At 39.0% G+C, this 26,926-nt stretch overlaps 2 protein-coding genes and 1 long non-coding RNA gene across 10 annotated transcripts in view; 2 read left to right on the forward strand and 1 right to left on the reverse strand.

The window, feature by feature from the left end:
* Positions 1–14,335, forward strand: part of ESCO1 (establishment of sister chromatid cohesion N-acetyltransferase 1) — a 40,337-nt gene extending 26,002 nt beyond the window's left edge. For 5 of the 8 annotated variants that reach the window (XM_043443880.1, XM_043443881.1, XM_043443882.1 and 2 more), the window contains 4 exons: positions 6,475–6,564; positions 8,403–8,546; positions 11,450–11,637; positions 12,855–14,335. In XM_043443880.1, coding sequence (XP_043299815.1) covers positions 6,475–6,564; positions 8,403–8,546; positions 11,450–11,637; positions 12,855–13,002 — 570 coding nt within the window. In that variant the 3' untranslated portion in view covers positions 13,003–14,335. Of the gene's footprint in view, positions 1–5,798; positions 5,923–6,474; positions 6,565–8,402; positions 8,547–11,449; positions 11,638–12,854 lie in introns of those variants that run through there. The other 3 variants (XR_006264861.1, XR_006264860.1, XM_043443885.1) reach the window with 3 other exon arrangements.
* Positions 14,336–15,112: 777 nt separating this feature from the next.
* Positions 15,113–19,903, forward strand: LOC122425584. Its single transcript, XR_006264917.1, has 2 exons — positions 15,113–15,919; positions 16,883–19,903. It is a non-coding gene; the product is annotated as an uncharacterized LOC122425584 (long non-coding RNA).
* Positions 19,904–20,343: 440 nt separating this feature from the next.
* The window catches only part of GREB1L (GREB1 like retinoic acid receptor coactivator), a 244,611-nt gene continuing 238,028 nt past the window's right edge, over positions 20,344–26,926 (reverse strand). The window contains exons 29-34 of the mRNA XM_043444069.1: positions 26,214–26,379; positions 24,807–25,034; positions 23,754–23,895; positions 22,173–22,373; positions 21,736–21,874; positions 20,344–20,537 (exon numbers count right to left, since the gene is read on the reverse strand). Coding sequence (XP_043300004.1) covers positions 20,374–20,537; positions 21,736–21,874; positions 22,173–22,373; positions 23,754–23,895; positions 24,807–25,034; positions 26,214–26,379 — 1,040 coding nt within the window. The 3' untranslated portion in view covers positions 20,344–20,373. The remainder of the gene's footprint in view (positions 20,538–21,735; positions 21,875–22,172; positions 22,374–23,753; positions 23,896–24,806; positions 25,035–26,213; positions 26,380–26,926) is intronic.

Genomic DNA, 26,926 nt, shown 5'->3' on the forward strand with positions numbered 1-26,926 from the left:
TTTTGTGTATATTTTTAATTTTAAATGGGCAGTGTGCAGGGATTGGGAATACACTTCTTTACTGCTTAATATAGAATTAATTCTGTACTGCTTAAAATAGAATAAATTAGAATAAGTTTTACTTCTTTTATTTTAATCAAACACTGCCTACAACGTAAGCAGTTTTTCTTTTTTTTTCTTTTTTAATTTAAATTATTTATTTATTTTACTTTACAACATTGTATTGGTTTTGCCATACATTGGCTTGAATCTGCCATGGGTGTACATGTGTTCCCCATCCCGAAACCCCCTCCCAACTCCCTCCCTATCCCATCCCTCTGGGTCATCCCAGAGCAGTTTTTCTTTACAGTAGAAATTTTTTCTTATAATTATTTCATGATGATAATCTATGACAGGTAAAAATGTCTGAAGTCTTCTTTTCAGAAGATTAAAATAATACATAAGTTATGTAGTCATAGTAGAAATTGATGCCACAGAAACTACTTTTGGTTGACTAAAATACTTTATCCTTTATGTATTCTCTTTGACTTGGGGTAGGGGAGAAGAATGACTCTGCTCTCGTTGTGTATTCCTTCGTTGTACTCCATCTGCCTCATTGACCCCATTTGAGGAAATGTATTTTACGTGGCCTACTCGAAACTATTTAGGAAGGAGCCTTTTAAAGCTTCCTAGGGATTCTGGATTCTGGTTTAGACCTAGCTTCCCTTCAGTTTCCCTTCATGAAGTGTTTTCCTAAAGGTGTGAGGAGAAAACAGGAAAAACTCCCCCAAGAGCATTCAGCTTTGTTGCCAAGCAAGGAACTATCCAGAATTCAGCTGTATTATAAACTTTCAGTAATGCAGAAGAGGAATAATGTTTGGGTTCTTTGCAGAAAAACTCCTGACTTAATCCTTCTTTACCTCTGTCTTTCCCTTACCCTCCTTTGAATTGATTATCTGACTGAATGTGTTGTGGAGGACCATACATTCAGGGTACTGGATATGCCCTTGGCCTGCAAATTTAGGAACAAAGCCTGAAAAAAGTGAAAAGTTAACAATAAAAGATTTAAACAGCTATTAAAGCAATAAATCAATATTAACTATTTAAATTATAAATTAACTTTTCAGTTTAGAAATAATTACTTTGGTAGAGCTGTAATCAGAAGATGGGTTGTTTTTCCTGTCTTGGTGCCCAGAGACGCTTTGAAGAAAGGTTGGACCAGTCCCTAGTTGGCTGTATAGTTGCACTACCCAGTTTGGTGACACCAGACCTCCGAACATGAGAAATGCAGGTCCTCATTCACACCAACCAGTGCTCTCTCGTCACATGTTGCTAGGTGCTATGTGTCACTGTGGAGGTAGAATATTTGAATTGTCATAAGGAGTTCAGTTAGTGCTGCTACAAGTAGATTTATCAAAACAAATAGCTTTAGTGGAAGAGGAAGGGTTCTAGCCTCTGTTCAGTTCAAATACTGCAGAGAATGAGAGAAAGTACCCTGAAGGAGATCCTGCTGTCATAGCACACCTACAAAATGAAAAGTCTTTAAAGCATCTTTAAAATTGAATCCGATTTTTCTAAAGTAAAACTTAAATTCTTGTGTATATTCTTTTATTCCTGACTTGACTCAATGAGTGAAAAAACCACTATGTCACAGGACTTCTGTTTTTATGAATACCTTCTTTCAAACTATGAAAGATTAACTTAAACAGGTTGGCTTGCTTTTAGTGGTTAAGTCATTCAAAATGGGAAACCATGAATCTTGAAATACTGTAGTGATAATAAATAAAGCTAACAGATATGAAGGTTAGCTTCAGAAAGTGTTGTGCTTAATTATGCTTTAATAGACCAATTATATCATTCATGTCTTGTTAGCTGAACATGAGTGAAAGTCACTTAGTCGTCTTTGTGACCCCATTGACTAGAGTCACTTGGAATTCTTCAGGCCAGAATACTGTAGTGGGTAGCCTTTCCCTTCTCCAGGCGATCTTCCCAACCCAGGGATCGAACCCACGTCTCCCACATTGTAGGCGAATTCTTTACCACAAATTAACATATATAAGATTTAATTATTTTATTTTAATTTCAGTTATTTGTGTGTATAATTAAATTTAGTTCAGAAATAAATTGACCTCAGTCACTTTCAAACTAAAGTTGTCTCAGATAATCAGCTTCAGTGCTTGTGATACTGTGATTTATGAGAAAGATATTTATTTAGTTCCTGACTCACAGCTCCCAAAACCTTTGAAATTTCCTAAGAGATGGGATACAATGTGTTTTGTTATGTTAATGAGATGACCTTTGGAACTAGCCTAAGGATGGGAGCCAACTACTGAGGGTTGGAACTTTCAGTTCTCACTCGGTGATCCTAAGAGGGAATAGGCACTGGAGATTGAATTCTGTTACCAGTTGTCAATGATTTAATCAGTCCCACCTCTAGTGAAACCTTCAAAAAGCCAGGACAGGGTTCAGAGAGCTTTTGGGTTGGTAAACACATAGAGATTTGGAAAGGTGGTATGCCTGGAGAGAGCATGGAAACACATCTTTAACAGTATTGTTGTTAATACAAAATTATTTTTGCAAAGTAACCAAATGTGAAATTAAAACCTTCTGCTTGGGGGTAGTTAAGGTATATTAATTACTTTTATTATACCATTTTATTAAAGTAGAAAAAAACAGGAAATACAGATAAGCTGAAAGGAAAAAATTAAATCACATAAATAACCTCAATTTATAATTTGGTATATAGTCTTACTGACTTTTAAAATATTCATAAGTACATGTTTGCTTTTAAAAATCATTTCAACAGAAATATTTTTACGTATTTCAAGAGTCTGTAATTTGTTTCTCTTATGCAGTTTTTCTGCAGTTTTTTATGCTGTGTGCCATGGGTACTGTCAAAAAGAGCATGTGACTGAATTTTGAATGAGCTAATTTTAATTTACTTTTGTTTCTAAAGATTTAAAATTTTTTAAAATTGGTATTTAGAGTATGTTTATTTAAACAAATAACAACTGTTAGTCTTGCTGTTGAACTAAAATGTGTTTCTTAAATTGCTTTAGTAATTTAAATAAAATTTTAATTGAAATACAACTTGTAAAGAGAAGTACACAAATAATGAACAAGTGCACAGCTTAATGGTGTGTTTTTGCAAAGTGAACACCCACATGACAAACACCACTAGTATCTCAGAAGCCCCTTTGGGCCCATTGCAGTCAATGCTTGTCTCACCCTCAGGTCTAATCACTGCCAACTGGATTCATTTTACATTCATTTTTCACTTCTGAGTAAATGGTATTTGCGTAAGCCTTGGACCTTTGGCACAGTTTTGACAGTTGGGTGATTTGAATTTTCCAAAATAGAGTTCAATCCCCATTCCCCCCACTACCACCAAATAGCGAATCCCCATGTATTTTTCACTCAGCTTCAGCTTAGCAATAAACAAGATTTTAAGTGTATAATCACACCTTTAAATTTTAATTCCTTAATATCAGCTATTCCCTCAGGGGTCAGAATCTCCCCAAATATCTCATAATTTTCTATACTGTTTGAATTAAGGTCCATATATTGCATTGGTTGGTATGTCTCTTAAATCTCTTTTAATCTAAAGATTCTCCCTCTAGGTTTTTTTCCCTTGCCATATTTGTTGATAGTCTTTTTGAAAAGCTAGTTATTGATTTTATTTCTCAGAGTATTCTTTCATGAATATTTCCATTCAACCTTTAATGGAAGTGATTAGTAGGAACTTTTACAGTTGGATATAATTTTAACACACAGATCTTAAATGTTTGATTGATGAATTTTGACAATTGTATAAACATCAGTGTATCTACCACCCAGTGTATTTTGTTTTCAATTGTAATCTTGTTCAAATAGAAAAAGAGGAAAACCCCTTCCAATTCTTGAGAAACTCTAAAGTCTAGAATAACTAGAACAACAAGGGACAAAAAAAAAAAAAGATCATTGATTGTTATTAGCAGTGTAAAGCTTTCTGCTTTTCAGCAACCAGATAGGTGAATTAAGAATGGGATTTGGAAAATACTACTTGCTAGCAGAGGGCTGTGTGTAACATCTTAGAGCTAAAGGTGGAAGGTGTAACAGCACTGCATTGAAATTTATATCTTTGGACAAAGCTGTGGCTATTTGGTTATTCCTCTAAATCACACTTACCCTTCAGCAAACAGCATCTCCCTCAGTTTCAAGCAGCAGACTTCATCTCATCTAAATTCTCTAAAGATAGGATCATGTGGTTATTGACTCCAGGAAAGAGTTAACTGCAATTGAGGTGTATAAATGTCTTTAGTATCTTATTTGACAGTTTTTAGCCACATTGGGTCTTTCATCTTTGCCTTGTCCAAGGTTTGAACTTATTTTTGCATGTAACTTTGGGGGCTTTATTAATTGTGTTTTCTTAAAGTAGTACATTGACTGTAGTTTGACACCACTAGGAAGGTAGAGTGGAAGTTACTGAGAGTTCCTGAGTAGCCCCTCTGTGAGAAGAATCATCTTAAAGCAGTTCTCTAAACTGCTAAGTGAGGTGGGTGATGACAGCTATTTTATCCATAGCCTAGGTCAGGAAACAGAATGGATTGCAGTGATTTGCCCAAGATTATATTGCTAATAACTACCAAGAAATGGGATTTAAACCCTGAACTTTTAATCCAGAACTCTTGAAGTTTTCTCTGAAATATGCTGTCTTCATGGGTATTAGAAACTTAAGCAGTAATAATTCTGCCCTTTGCAGTTCCTCCTGCTTATACACTTCCATGAAAAAACTATCACATTTAAAACATTTTAAAAAATTGTATCAAATCCAATTGGGAAACATTTTCTGCATGAACATGCAAGTCTCAACTTGTTTCAAGAGAAAATTATACATAAAAGTCAGTAAAGCAAAATAATTTATATAGTGCCGAATATATAAAGCAAAATAATTTATCTAGTGCCAATGGTGCAGTATAATGTTGGCCAGTAGTTTTTTTTAAAGACAACAGGAAAGTAACTTGTCAAATTATTTTTAGATAATTCAGCTCAGGAAACTATGACTTTGTTATAAGTTGGAGTTAGTTCAATTCTAGCTCTTCATTGAAATTGTAGCTTAGTTTTTAAAATGAAAAGTCTCCATTTTCATTTTATGCAAAATAGGTTTATTTTAAAAGCTTTTCCCAAAATAACATTAATGTAAATTTGTTTTTTAGAGAGGATGATATCTCTTATGCCTTTTAAAAACATTTACCTATATTCAGGTCTGGATATGATTCAAATTTTGTTTCTGATTTGAAAAAAATGACTTCTGTGACTATTGTTTCTGCTCCTTTTTTCTTTTCAAATTTTGGGAACACATGACCATCCTAATTATGATCATCTGAATTTGCTTTACTTTTGGGTGCTCTATTTTTTAAACAAATTCTGGTTTTAAATACTTAAAACAGTTGTTTATACCAAGTTTGTTACTAGACTTTTTGTCCACAACTAAGAAACCACCCTTTCCCAAAAGACCATTCTGGATCATTTAAGAAAATCAATCTCCTTTCAGACCTGCTGTAGTGTTTTTTAAAAATATAGTTGCCTTTTTCTTGGTTTCATTGAGCTTTAATACTCTGAAACAAATCTCAGAAAGATGCTGGTTTTCTTTAAGATAAATACATTGCTTCTTGAAAAACCTTTTTATTTAAAGTTGGTTGGGTAAGACAAATGGAACAACCAGTTAAGCTCATTCCTTCTGTACTTATTTTTAACCTCAAAGCTCCTAGTTTTAACCTCTGGTTCAGTCCCATCTTACTAGATTTAAGTGGCTTTTGTTTTGTTTTTTTTTCATGCAGGTTCTGCTCATTAATCACCACGAGTGTGGATCTGAAGAAGAGTTTATTACCTCTCTTTTTTTGAGTATGTTTAACTTCAGATACACACAACGTAGCCTCTCCTTCCCTATTAGATTCTTAGAAGGTAGTTATATTTTTATAGTATCCTTCTTGTGACTTTTGATAGTTGTGATCAATAAGAATAAAAACTATTCCTTACATATTGGGCTCCTGCATGCAAATCAGTTCATTTACAACCTCCTGGAGGTCTTTGGCATGCCAGACATAAAACCACGAGTTTTTGTTTGTGGAGGTAACCATGTTCCAGAGAGATTTAAGACTTTAATGCTCTTATCAAGAAACTGGGAGAGTTATCCGTTAGGTTCTGGGAGTCACTGACTTTAAGGGGCTTGCTTTTGCTGTGTGATTTTCAAAATTAATTTAAAATGGAAAATGATAAATTAGACATGCTTTTGTGGTCTTAGATCACTGAATGAATAGTAGAGAGAAATTAGCTTACATTGTACCTGTGTGTGCTTAACAGATAGCTGATTTATCATGTCTTTTTAAACATTAACGAGCATATATACTTCTCCATGTTTGTAATTTTTAGACACATTGATGTATTTTTTTATTGTACATGAATATGATGTATGAAATGTGGTAAATAAATTTCTTTTTTTTTATATGTATCTAGGGTTGGAAAAAAGAAAGAATTCTAGCTGAATATCCTGATGGCAGGATAATAATGGTTCTTCCTGAAGATCCAAAATATGCCCTGAAAAAGGTAAATTTCCAGTGAAATTTCACACAGAATGAATAATTTGCAGCTGATTTTAAGAGTATAATGTATTACTGGCAGCACATTTAAATACCCCATTCTGACAACAAGAAATAAGCATTTAGTCACAACCCAACTGAAAAATTAATGCTTTAACTTTGTAGTGTGTCATTTGTTGTTCATTTTTTAAGTTATGTCTGACTCCTTGCGACCCTATGGACTGCAGCAAACTAGACTTCCTGGTACTTCACTATCTCTTGGAGTTTGCTCAAACTCAATCTCCATTGAGTGAGTGATGCCATTCAACCACTTCATCCTCTGTCCCTGCCTTCTCCTGCTCTCAATCCTTCCCAGCACCAGGGTCTTTTCCAATGAGTTGACTCTTCGTATCAGATGGCCAAGGTACTGGAGCTTCAGCATCAGTCCTTCCAGTGAATATTCAGGGCTTATTTCCTTTAGGATTGACTGGTTTGATTTCCTTGCTGTCCAAGGGAGTCTTCAAGATTCTTCACCACCACCACCACAGTTCGAAAGCATCAATTCTTTGGCGTTCAGCCCTCTTTATGGCCCAATTCTCACATCCTCACATGACTACTGTCTAGCATATGTGAAATGAATTTTTAGTGGAGTGATTACTGTCTCATATTGTCAGTAACTTGAGTGATGATATAGAAGGCATAGTAAATGCCACATAAGTGATTTCAAGAATCAAAATACAAATCTGAATCATAATTTATAAAATTGAAACTAATAGATGTCATTTTATTCTGAGAGTAAATTTCTAATATCCTTGTTCTTAGTAACCTACAGTTCAGTATGTTACTGGTTAGTAACCCATAATAGGCTAAAAATTAAAATCCAAAGAATTGTGAGTCATTTGCCTTTAGGAACTGAGTCAGGTGTTGCATCGTGGGATATTTTTCTAGGATTAAGAGGACTTGGGTTTTCATCACTGAATAAGGAATGTGTTACATGGTATTCTGCAGTTCAGAAGTGTGAATATTTAACCCCCTTAGGTGTCATTTGCATTTTAAAGTTAGTGTCACAGATGAATGTTTATTGGACTGAATATTTGCAGATTTTTTTTTTTTAACTGGCAAAGGAACTGATGTTTGAGTGCCTATAAAAATCTTGACTTTGAATACCTACAAAAGTTTGAGCTTATCGTATGTGACCTTGACTAGGAGATAAAGTGGTAGAAGCAGTTTGATGCTATATTAGCATAATGGGTTCAAATCCCAGAAAACCCAGCTCTTTGGTTCCCAGTGTCCCATATCTGACACGGGAAAGGTATTTAACCTCTAAATTTTATTTCTTCCATATGCAAAGTGAGAAACTATCAGCCTGTAAGAGGTGTTGGATTTAAATTAGATAGTATTCATAAAGTGCTTTGCATAGTATCTGACCCTATAAACTTTTGATAAGGAGTAAACATTAATGCCTTTTCTCTGGGCTCACTTCCAGTCCACTGATGAGAGTACTAATTAAGGCTTGCGAAGAACAATGTGGCCTGCCTGGCTAAGGTTCCAGTGAAGTTCTCTCCAGTGCTCCATTCTGTGATGCTTACTTACACTGGGAAGCCTTAGTGTCCTTATTAGCTATCAGAGGAGCTCTCACACTTGTTCCCAGACTGCTGGGCTTGATATTATTCTCCATTCTTTCTTCCTTTTGTAGATTGGTCCACAGAGCTTGAAAAACATTTAGTGATCAGGATAGTCATTCAGAAGAACTCTTCAGAGGATGTTATGCTTGGAATAATATGCTCAATTTATTGACCTGAAATAGCATATTTTTACATATATAAAATGCTTTTGTTTAAAAAATAATTTTTCTTTATTTGGCAGGTTGACGAGATTAGAGAGATGGTTGATAATGATTTAGGTTTCCAGCAGGCTCCACTCATGTGCTATTCCAGAACAAAAACACTTCTCTTTATTTCTAATGACAAAAAGGTAGTTGGTTGTCTAATTGCAGAACATATCCAGTGGGTAAGTGATTTTTAAAGAATGGTCGTATGTAGTTTGGTGTTTAAAGAGTTACAGCAATAACATCATCCTGGTAAATTTTTCAGCATTCTGTGTAAGGAAGAGTATGAATGCGAGAACTCCTGTGCATAATTTTTTTACTACAGTGAAGTTGTCTTGCATGGGAACTCATTTAAGTCAGTGAATGTAAGATAAAAATTCTACAAATCAAAAGTACTGTTAAATTTTGTTTAGGAAGTTTCCTTGTTGGCTACTAATGAAATGTCTGTCTCAGTCCCCTTCAGCACTGAAGTAAATCAAGGGTTGCCAGATTATAGTCCAGAAGGCAAATTCTCGCCTGTTTTCTACAACATTTTATTGTAACATTGCTATGTCCACTTGCTTAAATGTTGCAAGAAGCCAGTTATGCTACACAGCCTGAAATACTTATTTCCTGGCCCTTCATGAAAAATTGCCCACCCCTGCATCAGGTCACCACTTCTTTGGGTGAGCTCTAATGAGGACTTGGCTTGTATTTAAGAGCCAAATGTAAACAAATAATAGAATTATAGTAGAAGTGGTATGTTCATATTGTAAAATGGTCCCAAGTTAGACCAATTTAAGAAAACAGAAGATTTTGAACTTCCTAATCATGCTCACCTTGAGGTAGACCTCCTGTGAATTCTGTCTTTTTTTCAGCTGAGTTCTTGCTCATGAATTCAGTGTGCATTGGATTTGACTTTTTGTTTAGTTGATGTCTTTTAGTATATTAGTAGTTGCCTACAAGTATATATGCTTCATCATAAAATTTCCTAATAAGGTGCAAAGTTGAAACAAATATGTGTGATTAATGTCTGCATGTTAAGCTACATAAAAAATTCAATCTGAAAAAAAATTCAACCTGAAATTGTGTAAGTTTATGAATTTTGCTATTTGTAATCACAGATTTGATTTAAATAAATAGCTGACAAGGTAGTTTGGAGATATAAATTTGATATAAAAGGACTAACTCATAGAAGCTTGCCATCCTGTAACTGAGTTAATTTTGCGTAGTGCACATCTTGTGGCTTTATTTTTTCATTGCCCCAGATTTATTCTTTATCATTTGTCCACTTTTATAGGTCTCTGAGTCTTGATTGTCCCATTTTTAAAAGATATCAGCAATGTTGTGCTTGATTTACCAATCAATATATCAAAGTGCTTTCTGTGTGTATCAAATAACTGTGTTATGTGTTTGAGGATTGTCCTTAGCAACTCATCCCCCTTAATTCCAGTCCAGCTAGCATGATTTATGACTCCTGAGGAGGGTTAATAGTAAGGTACCCACTTGAAGGAAGTATCACTTTTTATGTGGGACATAACTTCAGACAGAATTGATCATTGAAACAAATGAAGTTAATTAGATGAGGGGAAAAAAATACTTGAAGTCAGATTTTCACAGAAGTGACAAGGATATTTGCAAATTTTATATAGAGTATTCTTAAATTTGTTTGGCAAATGACTAAGCATTCAGAGAAAAATTGCAGACATCTGTCTTGTTTTTTGACTGTTTCTTGCAGTGTTTTTTTTTTGTTTGTTTGGTTGTTTATAGTGAATGTTCTTTGGTAAACTCTTGTGTGTTGCGGGGATTTTTGGCCCTGCCAAGTGGCTTCTGGGATCTCAGTTCCCTGACCAGGGATTGAATCTGGGCCATGGGAGTGAAAGCACTGAGCCCTAACCACTAGACTACCAGGGACCTCTGCACCCTTGTGTTTTTTTTAATTTCTATTCTACCTAGTTCCAAAAATGACTTGTTGCAGTGTTTAGATTAGAACATAGCCATGCGATACTTGCTTGTTTATTCTTTGTTAACTCTCAGTTGTGTTGTCTAATTGTTTTAACTTTTGTACCTCATTCTGTCAAAAGGCTGATGGTGTCCCTTTTTTGGCCACTAGACTGGCAGAAGAGATGTATGTTTTTCAAAGTACTTTTTTTTTTTTTTAAGAGATAGGAGTGTAGGGAAAGGATTTTCCTAAACTTTTGATTCCTCTGTCATCCTGAGTCCCAGTTCTGCCCAGCTGTGAACCCTATAATGATGATAGCTATCACAGAAACAGTTGTGACTGCTGAGTTCTCCACATATACTTTCGCTGGTCCTAGAACATGGGAGGAGAAGGCAATGGCACCCCACCTCCAGTACTCTTGCCTAGAAAATCCCATGGACGGAGGAGCCTGGTAGGCTGCAGTCCATGGGGTCGCTACGAGTTGGACATGACAGAGCGACTTCACTTTCACTTTTCACTTTCACACATTGGAGAAGGAAATGGCAGCCCACTCCAGTGTTCTTGCCTGGAGAATCCCAGGGACGGGGGGAGCCTGGTGGGCTGCCGTCTATGGGGTCGCACAGAGTTGGACACGACTGAAGCGACTTAGCAGCAGTAGCAGCAGAACATGGGAGGTGGAGAAAATTAACATTCACTTCCTATTATGTGCCAGCCGAGATGGCCAGGTGCTTTGTATTTCCTTATTTAATCTCTCAGCAAGTCTCTGAAAGAGATGGCAGAGAGTTCCAGTTTATAGATAAGGAACCCAAAGCTAAATTAAGTAACTTCATCTCATGGTCACATAACTAATAAGTGAGTTAGAACAGAATGTAGATCCAGGTCTGTTTATTTCCTAAAATGAGAGCAAAAGCCTAAGTGGTTCCTACAGTTTGTTAAGAAGCCAGATGGATGTAGTGATGACCTCATGAAAGGTCAGCATGAGACAATAGCTTAATAATCGTCTCACTTTATAAACACCCTGTCCTGCCTGCCCCCCAAGAATGTCTCTATGTGTATAACGGACTCACTTTGCTGCATAGCAGAGCGTAGCACAACATTGTAAATCAGCTATACTTCAATTTAAAAAATCACCTATGAGTTTCCCCTTAATTTTACTGCATATAGGGCTACAGAGTCATAGAAGAAAAACTTCCAGTTATCAGGTCAGAAGAAGAAAAGGTCAGATTTGAACGGCAAAAAGCCTGGTGCTGCTCAACATTGCCAGAGCCTGCAATCTGCGGGATCAGCCGCATATGGGTGTTCAGCATGATGCGTCGGAAGAAAATTGCTTCTCGGATGATTGAATGCCTAAGGTAACTTGGATGTAATCCTTCAAGTCATTATCAGTAGTTTAGCATTTTAAGCAGAGTTTTATATAAAGATCAACATTTAGTTCATTGTAAATGTATAACTTTTATTTATATTAATTTAAAATTTGCGTAAGATTGTCAGTATGTAAGAAGTATGGGAAATTTCTTGGGAGTTTAGCTTTTAGGAAAAATTTGTCTTAATTTAAGAATAGTATTTGTAAATAATCTAAGTCTCTCAGTAGTTTTTCTTGATTTTATTCCTCTTTTTTTCTTAAAGTATGAAATTATGATAACACATTTATAGGAGGTTTGGAAAATACAAAACAAGGTTACATATATATTGCTTGATTTTTAATCAAAGGGATAGAGAAGATTCCAAAAATTATGTTTGTTTTTTTTGTCTCTTGCATTTGCATATGAATTTTAGGACCAGCTTGTTAATTTTTGCAGAAAAACTCACTATAGATCAATTTGAGGAATAATGCCATTTTAGCAATATTAAGTCATCTGATTCATAATCATGGGATGTCTTTCTGTTTACTTAGGTCTCCTTTAATTTCTTTCAACAATGCTCTATAGTTCTCATTTTTTAGGTCTTGCATGTCTTTGTTAGATTTAATCCTAAGTATTTACTTAGGTTACTGAGTATGTACTATGTATTTCAGTGTTGTTTTTTAAATTTCATTTTGAATTGGTCATAGAAATAAAATTTTTTAATATTTTATAATTTGCAAACTTGCTGAACTCATGTTTTATTAGGCCTATTATTTTGTGAATTCCTTAGAATTTTTGTATATAAAAGATCATGTCATCTGTGAAAAGATAATTTTAACTTCTTCCTTTCCAACTTGGTTGCTTTTCATTTCTTTTGCTTGTCTAATTGTCCTTGATAATAGAAGAGTATGAGCAGATGTGGCCTTACCCTGTTCCTGATCTCTGAGGAAGTTTTTAGTCTTTTTTTTTTTTTTTAACTATTAACTTTGATGTCTTTTGATGCTCTTTATCAGGGTTGAGGAAGTTCCTTCTATTCAGAGTATTTTTATCATGAAAAGGTGTTGGGTGAATGTTTTTATAACCATTGTTGCTTTTACAAAACAGTTATTTTTAAGTTTCTAGAATATACAACATTATTTGACAGGTTTTTCCACTTTTAATGATTAAAAATAAATTAATTTTCTTTTTTTTACCTTCCACACCCCCCCTTTTTTTTTTTTAAACAGGAGTAACTTTATATATGGCTCATACTTGAGTAAAGAGGAAATTGCTTTCTCAGACCCTACTCCTGATGGAAAACTGTTTGCAACACAGTACTGTGGCACTGGTCAGTTTCTGGTATATAATTTTATTAATGGACAAAATAGTACCTAAAATAAACTCATGCCTACAGTATCAGAAGACATCTACTGATGAGAATGGATTGGTGGTTGACTTAAACCAGGAACTAGGGCCATTTTTATTACAATGAACTCAGGACTGGCAACAACCATAAGGTTGTTCCATTTTCATAAAATTGGGGGAAAAAATGAAGTAATTGCTTATTGTTGTTTTGTTTTTTTAAAGAAGATATTTTATTATCTTTTACAGAAATTTATGATTGATGTATTTTATCTATAGTTATTTAGACATGTTTACATGCAGCAGATAATTGTTCATAGTGGACTGAAAACTAATGCAAGGACTATGGTCTCAGTGATAAGTATATTTTGAAGTTCTTAATTGTGGCAATATACCAGTGTAGCTTGGTACTGTATTTTTTTTATACTGATCTGCTGATACCAGTTATAGTTTTAAAGATTGTATTATCAGAGTGGAAACCAGTGTTTTTACATTATTATTCAAGAAGGGTGTGATGTTACGTGTTGAGGAATCAAAACTAATTCTTAAAGGGTATGATACCTACTTTAAAGGAATCATCACCAAAAAAGCAAAGCTCCATTAGCAAGAGAGAATTTGAAATACTGAGTTTTTTCTTCTGTTTCTCTTTTTCTGCTTCTTGCTGCCAATCAAGAAGCGGAAGGTGGAAAAGAATTGAAGCTTTCCTTCTTGGAGAACTATGAATGACTCGAGTTAGAATGGTGCCCTTTATTTATTTTTTCATTCTGGTTTCACTTTTTAAAATAAACGTCAACTTGGCACACTTTGGCTATTAACAATCCCAAAGAGGTTTATAAAAACCTGTGGAATAGTTGCAAGCTAAACATGTATGACTTGGTATCTGCTTTGTTACTCCTCAGAAATACTACACTGGGTATATGCCCTCGTTATTGGACTTCATTTTGATACTTGTCTATCCTTCATAGTGCCCTCTACTTTTAAAGGGTTTATATGTTGAAAAACTGCTGTGGCCTTTGATGACTTGTATATAATGTAGAATAAAATAATAAAATACTTGATAGCTTTTTCTAAGTGATAAATGTGATAATGGTATGTTGTTATTGTGCTTTTTCAGGAAGTCTGTTAGGTTTGATACCTTGAAATAAGATTAAAACAGTGGCTTTTGAAAAGGTAGTTTTCACCAGTTTGCTGCAGAATCTGTATGTCAGTAACATCTCCAAAAGACAAAATCCTAACATGGGATTTTTCTGGTCTTTCAAAGAAATAAAGAGCCATCACCCACGTATGAAATACCACTATGATTTAATACAGGTGAATGTTATGAGCTGACATTAAAACCAGCTAAAAACTAAGACTTTTAAATTAAGATTACAGGTGTGTGTGTGGGTGTGTGTGTGTACACACACATTATCACTCATAGATGTGTACTTTTAAAATTAATCAAGTGGTGTAAGGCTCTGTACCTGTCAGTAGGGTGGAATGGTAAGGCAGTGTGACTATTTCTTCTCATTCATCATGATGGTCCAACTCTTGACACTGCTTTTCTTTTTGGTCTTGAGACTCTTCTAGTCATCCCTGGTCTCAATGTTTGCCTGACAGGGAACCAATGATTTTTTAAAAACAGGATGAAAACTTGAGGTGTAGCATAGATGTCCTAGTAACTGTTAAACTCATAATACAGGCCCAGTTCCCATATAAGCAATAGGATTCTTTGGGGAGCTATACTTGGTTGGTTTCAAAGGGACTTGGAAGTAGACAGGCTGTATTTATTGGTTGGTTTAAAGATTGTCATTACCAGGAAGATTGTTTCTTTTTGTGTTTATATTAAAGACACAGCCCCTCAAATAAATTTTACAATCCAGCTATTTCTCCAAGAATAGAATTATTAATAATATTTAACATTTGGGTGTTTGCCATGTGTCCTACCTTGTGTTTGTGCTGTGCTTAATCTCTCAGTCATGCCTGACTCTTTGTGACCCCGTGGACTGCAGCCCACCAGGCTCCTCTGTCCATGGGATTCTCCAGGCAAGAATACTGGAGTGGGTTGCCATGCCCTCCTCCAGGGGATCTTCCAGCCCAGGGATTGAACCCAAGTCTCCCACATTGCAGGCAGATTCTTTACCGTCTGAGCCACCAGGGAAGCCCAAGAATACTGGAGTGAGTAGCCTATCCCTTCTCCAGGGGATCTTCCCAACCCAGGGATCAAACCCCGGTCTCCTGCGCTGCAGGCAGATCCTGTACCAGCTGAGCTACCAGGGAAGCCCCAGTGATGCCTTATTTAATTATCATGACAGCCACATAGGTAGAGTTTACAGATGAGGAATATAGAATTTAGACGAGCTTATAGTAGCAGCTGCAGTGTTTGTGAAAGATATTGCAAATTGAACTAAAGCTATGATGTGTGGGTGAAGACTAGACAGATGAACTTTGAGAAGTTAAAACTGAAGAATTGATGGAGTTGATAACTGACTGGAGAAAGATCATGACAGGAGAATCTGGGTAATTTTGGTTTAGGTAGTGGAGTAGGTGGATTTTTGGCCGAGAAGGGCATACTGGAGAATTAGGTGGGAAGATTGAATGGGGAAGGATGAATTTGGTTCTGCTCACAGTTTGAAGGTGGTTACTGAATCTCCAAGTGGAGATATCTATTTGGTGTATATAACTGAACATGTAGACCTACAGTTTGGGAAAAGTTTGAACTAAACTAATTTATTTAGTTATTTGAAGATTTAGAGGAGATCTCCACCCTGGGGTTTATAAAATTAGAGGGGAGAAGAGACTGTTGAAGAACTTGTGAAAATGCTCATGCAAGGGAAGAACCAGAAGAAAGTGGTAGAAACCGAGACTCAAAAGAACCGTCGACATTGTCACACCACAGCTGAAGACTGAAGAGCGACGACAGAAACAGAATCATGGTCTCTGTGGAGTTGTGGAGGTACCAGTGGATACAGTGAGTAAACTCTAATGGTCACAAACATCAAAACAGATTGATTTTGTAATTGCTAATTATATAAAGGTGCCTATAAATGTTTTCTCAGCTACCCTTGAATAGTTGGTCTATTATAAGAATGTCTAGTATATTGACATTATAGGAATCACCAGTGTAGACAGACACCCTGCGATCTTATGCGTTATGCTCATGTTTACGTGGACATGCAATGGTTTTATTTCATTTTGTCAGTGTTATAAAAATCAGCATTTTATCAATTTATAATGTTCAAGAGTGAACTTGATATATCTACTAAAATCATGACTATCATAAGAACAGTAAATACAGTAGACATACAGTGATATTTTAATTGTCACTTACTTTGCATGGCTGCCCAGCTAGGGCATCTTGGTACAAACACAGCCACATTCCTTCCTGGCTGTAGTTCACTGGCGGTTAAGGTGGTTAAATTGATTTCTGGGGTAGTGACTGCAGACACACATATGCCTTCTGCCTGTTCTCATGGCTCTTGGGCTTTCTAGCAGACCAAGGGAAGATTCTGTCTGAGAACAGCAAAGAATTGGTAAGAAAACTTAATTGTTTTGCTTTTTCTAACTATTCCTATTCCATTTGGTGTCATAATCACTGAAGTAAAGTTGACACTTGAACAACGTGGGGGTTGGGGTGCTAACCCCACACGTAGTCCGGAATCAGGTATAACTTTACAGTCAGCTCTTTATATTAGCGCTTTGTATCTATAGATTCAGCCAACCATGGATTATGTAGTACTGTAGCACATTTTTTTTTTTAATTGTGTATAAGTACACCTGTGAAGTTCAAACCTGTATTGTTGAAGGGTCAACTGTAGACTCCTTCCTCAGCTTAATACTTGACAGCTAAGACGTAAGGAATTTACAGTGTTTCCTTGGCCCCAGAGGTCCTTCCTGCATCTTTAGTGATGATTTTTTGTTTTTGTTTTTTCAGGGAAGCCAGGGTTTCATTGTTTTATCAATATTCTCTTAGACCCAGAGGGAGCTTATGAGCCAGCTGCCATGACTGAAGACAGACCTGAGGAATGTGTGTTCTCTGGGTATTGTTCAGCTCTACGTAGTTGGAGACAGAGGTACCGCAGTCGGTTTCACAGCTGTCAGTCTTTCCAAGGCAGCTCCAGTGGAGTCCGTAGTGGGACACTGGCAGTTTCCTACTTGCTCCTGAATCTGTCAGCATACTTAAAATAGTCACTGCCCCTCCTGAGGTAACAGCCAGGGACCTCTGACCCTGAAGAATGTTTTTACGGTTCTGTATCAAAGGCTGTTATTTTAGCACTGTCAATATAATAGAACTGAAAGGCATTCCCCCCCCCCTGGAAAAATGTTAATTCTCCAAAGTTGGTGAAATTAGAATTTAGAAATAAAATGGAGAGTAACCTTAGGTTATACTACACAATTCTACTGTCCCAAAGTCTGCTGCTTGGGACATGGAAATGAATATAGTTGCCATCTATAAAAGATTGGGGATGTACCATGGATATTTCTGACATCTCTTTAATCATTTCTAGATCTGTTATTCATAATTATGTGGCACTCTGCAAGTGGGCATGGTGTGTAGATACTTTATATGTATGTATCACTTTGGATAAGCTATAGATTTTCAGTCCACAAATACTTACTCAGCACTTTCTTGCACTGTTAAGCCAGAATAGTAGAATCTTAAGAGTTATCCAACCTATGGCATGTGGACTTGTGGCCTTTCTTGGACATTGTCAGAGCCAGTTCATTCCATTTTTGAACATACCAGAAAATGTAAAGAAAACACACTTTCTTTTTAGGGGGGTGGGGGAGAATTTAATACATTCACCAAATTAAATGAAAGGACAAGAACGTACTGTCGACGCAACTTAAGACAATTTAGAATCATAAACAAAATGTGAGGTAGACTGACTAGTGAAATTAACCAAATTTTGGTTAAGAAACTTTACAGTAATAAAGTAACACAGGTGCCTCCTTTTCTAAAAATCACAAGAAGCAATTGCATAAATTACAGCCCAAAAAATTGAATATAGCAATTCTCATTGGAAGTTTACATTCAGTATTAACCTGTGTGAACCCTCACATATCGCAGGGTTTAACAGGTCTATAGGTCAGTTATTCTGCAGGCCAAGTGAACACATTTCACACCACAATATTCTAAGGGCTGGCGAGGCTCAAAGTGGAACACACCAGGGGTTGTATTAACCAAATCATGGTGTTCTGTGCTTGTGCAATTTTATCCTTAAAGGAGAATGACCTAACATTCTCTAAAGAATTATACTGATAAGGTGATTTTAAAAGATCCAAGCCTTAGTAAGACAGACACTGAAAAGAATAGGCAGGTCAGTTTAAAAATCTCCATCATCAGGGTGATGATCTTTTGGCTTTATTCTGGCATTTCTCTTCCACAGAGTTAAACAGCATTTAAGAGATCATAATCATCTGATTTTTTCAGAGTATAATCCTAACAAATATGGAGTCTCCACAGCTCAAATAAGGACTTAAAAATTTTTTCCTTAGACTGAAGCCATAAAGCCAGAAGAAACCCTGAGAGGCCATCTGCCCCAGGAACAGCTGTTTTAGGATTATTTCAAGTATTTTATTTGCCCTATATAGTAAATTTTGGAATATTGCACAAACAGTGGGTTTCATCATCTGCAGTAGGCCCTTCAATAAAACAAGTGAAATACATTCATATCTAAATCAGCCTGCTTCAGAACGTACCTCTTTGCCAAAAGTTCTGCTGTACTAAAATTAACAAGTATTTTTAAAGCATATATAAGGCAGGTCCTCTTTAAAGATCAATTAAAAATGGAATTTTTAAAAGGAATTGTTCATTTTAAGATACATATAAAACAAAAATAGCTATTAAAACCGAGAGATCTGAAATCATTTTCAGATTAGTACATTCCATCTTTTCACTCTCTGTAAACTCTGTATCACAAACTTGTAAAGCTGGTCAGGTAACACTATTTGTTCTGAGTGAATGCAGACTTAGCAGGCCCCTCTCAGTAGTTTCAGGCCATAAACAAGACATCTATTCAAGTAAAAATGGCTATGTAAAGTGGAGATAAAGTGAAAGTGATATATGGGCTAATAAGAAAAATGTCAAGCCATCAATGAGAACTGAAGTAATTCGGAAGAATTAACTTCCAATAAACTTAGTATGTTCTAGAACATTTTCTAGAAATCCGTTTTTGATTAAAATATGTGGTAAAAAAAAAAGTCTGTATAAATTTATGCCTCCTACTGTTGATACTGAACAAAGATCCCCTGCTGATTTTTGAGTCAAAAAGACTTAAATGGAATTCTTTTTTACTGCACACGCACACACGCACGCTCACTCACCCACTCACTGGTAGAATTAAGTAAAACAGCCTCTCTCTCTCTATGGCTCTGTTTCCCATTTCAGCAGTTTCTGTGGTATTGTCAGTATAAGGCAGCTCATTCAGTGTATCTTTGAAAGGAAACTCTGCTCTAGTCTTTGAAAGGAAACAAACTAGTTCCACTCCACATAGAAGCTTAGCCTGCCTGACATTTAGCTTTGCTGGTGCCAACTGCTTAATTCCAACCCAATGGAGTGGGTGTGGGGTGACTGCTGAAACCTTCTTAATTGGCTCAACTTTTGAATCAGGTTTTCCTTGTACAATATTAATCACTGTTCATATTCTCATAGGCATGATGTGCTTAAGAGACTGGAAACATTTTTAAAGAATGGATAAAGCAAAAGAACCGAAGCCAGGAGAAGCTGCATAAATACACACAACGCCTGCTCTGCATTTACTAATGTGTTTGTTCAGTTTAAATAGTAAACTTTCAACTCCTGTGGAAATTTTGCCAAAAGTTTCAATACATACAAGATTATAAATCATAAACTAACACTGCACAGAGAAAGACAAGGCTACTTTTTTTTTTAAATACAAATATCTTCTACATTCTATCATTTCAGACCCCTGAGTAATACTGTACCAAAGTACAGATCTGAAGAGAAACTGAGGGCTCAGGCCTCAAACATTAATCTTCAGTTAATTCCACACCAATGGCGTGAGTCTTCACGTAACACATTCAGGCTAGCTAACGCCAAGAGTCAGTTTTCCCCCTGACAGAGCATAGTAGAAAAAAACAACGCAGCGTCCGTGCGGTTTCTCCAAAGTATTTCTTCTTCAGCTCCCGTGGGTAGACCACATCTTGAGTTAATTGCATAACTACCTAGGGTGAAGTTAACCTGAATTTTAAGGTCCTGAAACTGGAAGTGAAGGAAAGTGATGCCCCCCAGAGATCTGGGTCAGATTTGGGGGTGGGGGGTTTCTTTGGAGAACAGACAAATACATGTTGCACTTTGCTCCACAGTGATTGTACTTTAAGGGAAAAAATAAAATCCTCAATAATTATTTCTGCCCCACCCCATCTAGGCATCCCTCTGCTAGTTTTGGTCTCTTCAAAAGGTCATACGTGACGTCCGGTGAGAAAGTAGAGCGGCTTGTCGTCGCTGCTATTGGCGGTCTGGAACTCGTCCCGGAGGCGGAACTGCCACTCGTCCTCCAGCTCCAGGCGGACAATTGTCTGGCGCAAGGAGCTTCTGTCTTGGCAGACGACACACAGGGTAGCACCTTCACGGGAAAGCAGGGACGTGTCTTAGGCTGAGGGGTGAAAGGACTTACAGAGCTTTTCTTACCTCCCTCTGATCATGTCCCCTAAGCGAACACGTGAGAACCAACGTATAAAAGTAACCTGTCAGGACTGTTCATTTGGTTATTTACTTTGAATAAAGAAGCTATTACAAATGCCGAAGTTTGAAAGAGTGTAAAGTGAAAGTCCTCCCAACCGCACCCACCCCTTCTGCTGTGGTGTGTGTGTGGGTTGGTTGCTCAGTCGTGTCCAACTCTGCAACCCCATGGACTTTAGCCCACCAGGCTCCTCTGTCCATGGAATTCTCCAGGCAAGAATACTGGAGTGGAATGCAATTCACTTCTCCAGGGGATCTTCCCAATCTAGGGATTGAACCCAGGTCTCCTGCATTGCAGGCGGATTCTTTACCGCTGAGCCACTGGGGAAGCCCTTCTGCTGTGGTAACCAGCATTAAAACCCACGTTATAAGGTTTTGTGGGTCCCGCTAAGAGCAGGGGTTCTCAACCTCGGCACTGGGGGCCACGTAACTATTGTGGGGGCTATTTTGTTCTTGTAGTATGTTTACTCTGTGCCAGCAACACCCCATCCTGTGACAACATGAGATGTCTCCAGATATTGCCAAATGCCCCAGGATGCTTCCTCCTGTTCCCCCCCCCCCACACACACACATGCACACAGCTCCAGATGTGTTTTATACACACACATAAGTAAATACAGTTTCTCCTGTTCCCATAAAAATGGCATGCTGTACACAACATACTGAACCTTTTTTCACCAACCTCAGGAGTCACCTTATCAAGATTATCTGTGATGCTTAATCTGCACTTTGTTTTTAAGCAAACCTCTGTATGCTCCATACCTGTTGAAGCAACTTTGGCTTCTATTCCAGAATTGTAATTCACTAATTTTTATTGAAATTAGATTTATATGAAAGCATTTGCATTACATCATTCCTATGTAAAATTAATAGTGGTGACAACATCTTTAAACCTGGCTATATTTATCCGCATTTAGCCTAACCTCCCTTGTTTGAAAAAGTCAATGCCCCAGTTTCAAAGGAAGGTATTCAGTTTATTGGCAAAATGATTGTTAAAGTGCTGTTTTTATAATTTTTCACCTCTGCATTTTGTCCAGTGGGAACTAATAGCACTCACAAGCAAGATACTGAATTTGATTTACCTTTGAGAAACTTAAATTTCTTAAGAAGATCAGCACCTACAAAAGAGTCACAGAGGTACAAGAGGAGTCCACCGAAGCACACCCCTTCACAGGTGACGTTGCTGGAGTGGGGTCTGGAGCTGATGTAGCATACGGCCACCTGCAACCATCAAGCACAGAGCACACACACTAGCATTTCAAAAGCAAGCAAAACCTCTGCATGGTCAGCTGAATGATCGTGCCTTCCGTTCTAGCTGTCCATCTTGGGGTCAGGTAACGGAGACATGTCTTATTGGAACTTAAAGGGGCTGCTTATCTGAGCTTTGTACTCTGTGTGTGTCAAGTTTTAACCTACCTAAAGCTTCTCTTATTTCTCATAATAAAGGGCAGTTATGAGAGAAACTGCCAGATGCAGAACAAGCCCCTCTACCTGAGAGCCCTGGCCCCTCCCCCTTTACCTCTGGTCCAATGTTAAGGTAGCAGTCGATGGCCAGCACGGGGCTCCGAAAGTTACGGATAGCTTTGGGGAAGAGTTTGTAGGAGGCATGCTGCAGGAACTTCTCCAGGAGGAACTGTGCAGGGGCTGCCAGAAGGGTGTGCTCACTGTCGGGAGCACAGACGTACTGTAGGGGCAGGATGGGCGCCACGCTGTCTGACACCTGGAATCAGAGCCAAGGGAGTGATGGGAAATGTTTCCGCCAGCACTGTGTGACCCCCGCGAGGAGAGCACGCCTGCATCCTGACAGCCCGCAGGAAAGGCAGCGGCACCGTCTGTCATCCTCGGGTTCTGAAATTCTTCCTTTGGATTTAACATAACTTATACCTAGCAAGGGCCTGAGCAAATGTTAAAGGAGGCTTCTTTGAAAGCTTGCACATTTAGCATGTACTTTGTAAGGACCAGAGATGGCAATGGCAACCCACTCCAGTACTCTTGCCTGGAAAATCCCATGGACAGAGGAGCCTGGTGGGCTGCAGTCCATGAGGTTGCGAAGTCGGACATGACTGAGCGACTTCACTTTCACTTTTCACTTTCATGCACTGGAGAAGGAAATGGCAGCCCACTCCAGTGTTCTTGCTTGGAGAATCCCAGAGACGGTGGAGTTTGGTGGGCTGCCATCTATGGGGTCGCACAGAGTCGGACATGACTGAAGCGACTTAGCAGCAGCAGTAGCAGTTGTAAGGACCAATAGAAACCTTTTTACAGCACTGCAGGATGTGGGTGGGTTAAATCCCATCCCGTCAGCACCAGAAAAAAAAGCAAGGAGGTCTTTAAGCTCCACTGGATAGTCCACATGCTATAAATGATTGTGCATGCCCAGTCAAGTCCATCTTTTCCAACTCCATGGACTGTATCCTGCCAGGCTTCTCTGTCTATGGGATTTCCCAGGCAAGAATATTGGAGTGGGTTGCCATTTCCTTCTTCAAGGCATCTTCCCAGCCCAGGGATCAAACCTGTGTTTCCTGCATTGCAGGCAGATTCTTTACTGCTGTGCCACCTGGGAAGCCCTATAAATGATTAGCTACCAGTAAGTCTTTTAAATGGAAAAGGGTAGGCTCATAGAATTAACCCTTAACAGGTTTTGATCTGCCTTACTTTAAAAATAAAACTGGCAAAGGACCATGCAAGCAAGCAATTTGATTTACATTTCTCTCACCTGTTATGTAAAGAATGTAAAAAATGTTAACTTTGCCAGTTTATAGAACACATCTGAAACTAAAGCTTTGATGGAGTTAAGCCTTAAATCTAAAGAAAGGTAGTTCTGTTGAATTTTCAAGACTTACATTTGGCTCTAGATGAGTCCTCAGGGAAACCACGCTCCAGATTTGACATTAAGAGTGGCCTCCCTGTTCCAGAAAAACCACTACAATATTGTAAAGTAATTAGCCTCCAACTAATAAATGAGAAAAAAAAAAAAGAGTGGCCTCCCTTGTGTTACCTCACTCTCCAGTCAAGTGGCACATACTTAATACCAGTACCAGACAACAGATATTGAGAGATCATCTAATTTTCAGCAGGAGACTCAAGCTTGCCAACTTACCATGATCTTTGGTTTAATGATAAAGTCCCTCTGCCCGCCAACTTGCACATGTTTCTTCATGAGACTGAAGTTGTTAAAGCGGCAGATGAGCAGTCCACTGCTGTTCGTTCTCAGGTTAAAGTCAACATCTTCACAGAAATACCTAAATTAGAACCACAACGGTAGGTTCCCTTGACTGACTGTCACCTCTCAGCTGTGCTACCTACAGAGACGGCATCTGTGGCAGATGTTAGGTGGCCACCTTTCCCCCACATGGAGCTGGCTCTGTGAACACTGGCTTATGTTGTAATGCCCTGATGGGGGCACTGCAGTCGTTAAGGAAGGACTTAAGGAAGGTGTGACTGGTCCCAGGCATGGCACAGCACTTACTTAGGTACCCTTGAACTGAAACGGACCACACACTCTGTACACTTTCGTGGGACAGGAATGCAATGCAGAGCTGCTCCCGGTGTTAACATCCTGGCTGCAAACAGGATGAAACATCTGCCAAATTTAAAACAAGTGAAATCGCTACAGAATATTCTAAGAGCTGCAGCTCGGGGTTGACATGAGAGGGACTTGACGGTCTCTGACATTCTTCCTTGGCCATTTCAGATTTTCTGGGGCATGTGCATAGTTCATTCAGGAGGCAAGGCCAGGGCTAACTGGCTTTTCCCTACAGGATCCAGATCTCAGGGTCTTGCTGACATCTCAGGAAGTGACTACCTCTTGAGTTCTGAGGGCAAGTGAAAGGTTAATCATGAATAGGTTTATGGGTCCACACATTGATTTCCATTGATGAAACAATTCGGTCCCTATTTCAGTTCTTGTGGAATAATAAGATGGCCGAAATATGTTTCCTAAGCATTTCACGTTGCAGCACTCGTGACTTGAGTCTGGGTTAGTTTGAACAGTGATGAAGGGGCACTTGGGGGCTTGTGATCCCCCATTCTCTGTCCGTATAAACAGAGTCGTGGTTTCTCAGAGACAGGAATAAACACGTTATAGAGGCTGGAGCTGGGCAGAAAGAGTCAGTGACCGGCAGGATGATGTGCGTCCAGGAGCCCACCTTACCTGTTGAAGTCATACTGCACGTTCTGAGTCAGGTCTATGTTGAGGAGGATGAAGTCGTGCACGTGGCACCTAGAGAACGGGACCTTGAGGCTCCGAGAAGTCAGCCTGCTGCTCCACTTCTGGATGCCCAGGATCGCGTAGTGCACGATTTTCGGTGTCGCCTCCATGTGCTGCAAGACACTCTTCAAGGACACATTCTTACTGGAAACTCCTGTTTCCAAGGGCTGGCTATGAAATGCAGAGTTCATTTACATAAGAGATCACTCAGTATCACTGAAGACATGGTCACTTGCAAAGAGCTGACACTACTGTACAGTATTAATATCTGTAAAGGACACAACTCGCTGGTTGACTTTCTCTTCGTCTGGAGTGGACAAGGATGTCAAGCCTGGTTTTCACAAACGCTACCTGTCACTGCTGATCTAGAGAAGCTGCCTTCCAGAGGTGAGCGTCCTTGTGTGTGTCTGACTCTGCTACCCCGTGGACTGGAGCCTGCCAGGCTCCTCTGTCCTGTAATTTTCTAGGTGAGAATACTGGAGTGGGTTGCCATTTCCTCCTCCAGGGGGTCTTCACGACCCCGGGATCAAACCTGCACCTCCTGCACTGTCAGGCAGGCTCTTTACCATGGAGCCACTGGGGCAACCCCTTGGGGTGCAGCTGACCCCTTAAAGGCAGAGAAGGAAACCTGGCCCATTTTCAAGGTGAGTAATGAACAGGGAGTTACCAAAGAGAGGTAGCCAGAGGTTAGAAGCATACAGGTACTCTCCCCAGTCCTGGTGATTATAGTATAATAAAGGAATATTTCTCAATGTCCCTGGCTTCAAATCCACCAGGGAAATGAAGGCACAAGACCACAACGTCTGAGCTGGAAGGGCCTCGAGATCATGTGGCACAGTGTTTCACTGGGGCTGTGAACATCTGGGCTCATTTACTGCATAGGACGTCTCCAGCTTTAGCATTTCATGGTCCTCATGGATCTCCTCACCACTGCCCCAGAAGGAGAACCATGGGTTTTGGCCCAGCCATAATTTTACAGGGAATGGAATTGAGACAGAGATGGAATAACTTTCCCTCTTCATCCAGACAGGAAGCAGAGCTGGGGCTAAAAACTGGTCCAATTTAGAAGCCAGTGGTCTTTCTAAATAAACCACAGTGTCTTTCAACAGACTCTTACAGCAGCGCAAAGCTGTGATAACACACAGTCCAGGAATTTAATGGCATACCAAGTGTCTAGATTAAAAAATTCCTCAGTCACCACAGAACGTGCTGCTGAGAGTAAGTGGTCTTGGTGGTGGCTCTGCTCTGGGAAGCTGTGCCCCTCGTTTACTTTGCCGTGCCATGATGACCGAGGAGAGGACTGCTCAGTGGCACGTGTCACATCCTAGAACTGCACAGAACCGCTCCTACCTGGTCTGCTCCTGAACGCTGTGAATGTTCCACAGGACACACGAGTCATCCATCACGACGATGAAAGGCCAGACACACTGGCGTTTAACTCCCAGCTCTTCCAGGCGGTTTCTCTCCAGCTCCAGGTTGTGATACGACAGCTCCTTAATGAGGAACCTGGCAGCACCTGGAAGGCAACACCAAAAAGGCTTGGACATTCCCCTCTCGGGCTTGGCGGAGGCCCCACAGACACATCGCATTCTCTCCACACGCATGCGTATTCGCCTTGTGACTGTACACATGGGGGTTGACCAGACATCCAGGGCAGTGATTCCCACACATCAGTGCAGGCAAGAATCATCCAGGAAATTGTTTAAAATGCAGATTCCTGGAACCCACCACCAGAGGTTCACACTAGTGGTGTCTGATGAGGGGCCAGAGACCTTTTCACAGGTGATGATGAACTGCACTTTGAGGTGTGTTGCTAGAATCCAGTTTTCCTGCCAGGACAAAGGCTACCACATAGAGGAAATACTGCTCGTTCTTCAGAGCCAGGATAAGAGGCTCCCCCAGTCTCAGCAGCAGCCAGGGCTGCACTATGGGTATGTCACTTACACTAAAATGTCCCCTGTTGTAGGTCCCTTTAGGAAACTGGCAGCAGTGTCTTTTAAAACTCTGGAAACTGGTATCCTTTCCCTGGTGTGTAAGAGGCATATGATATAGTGAATAAGAGA

Source organism: Cervus canadensis, chromosome 23, assembly GCF_019320065.1.
Source record: "Cervus canadensis isolate Bull #8, Minnesota chromosome 23, ASM1932006v1, whole genome shotgun sequence".
Taxonomy (NCBI): Eukaryota; Metazoa; Chordata; class Mammalia; order Artiodactyla; family Cervidae; genus Cervus; species Cervus canadensis.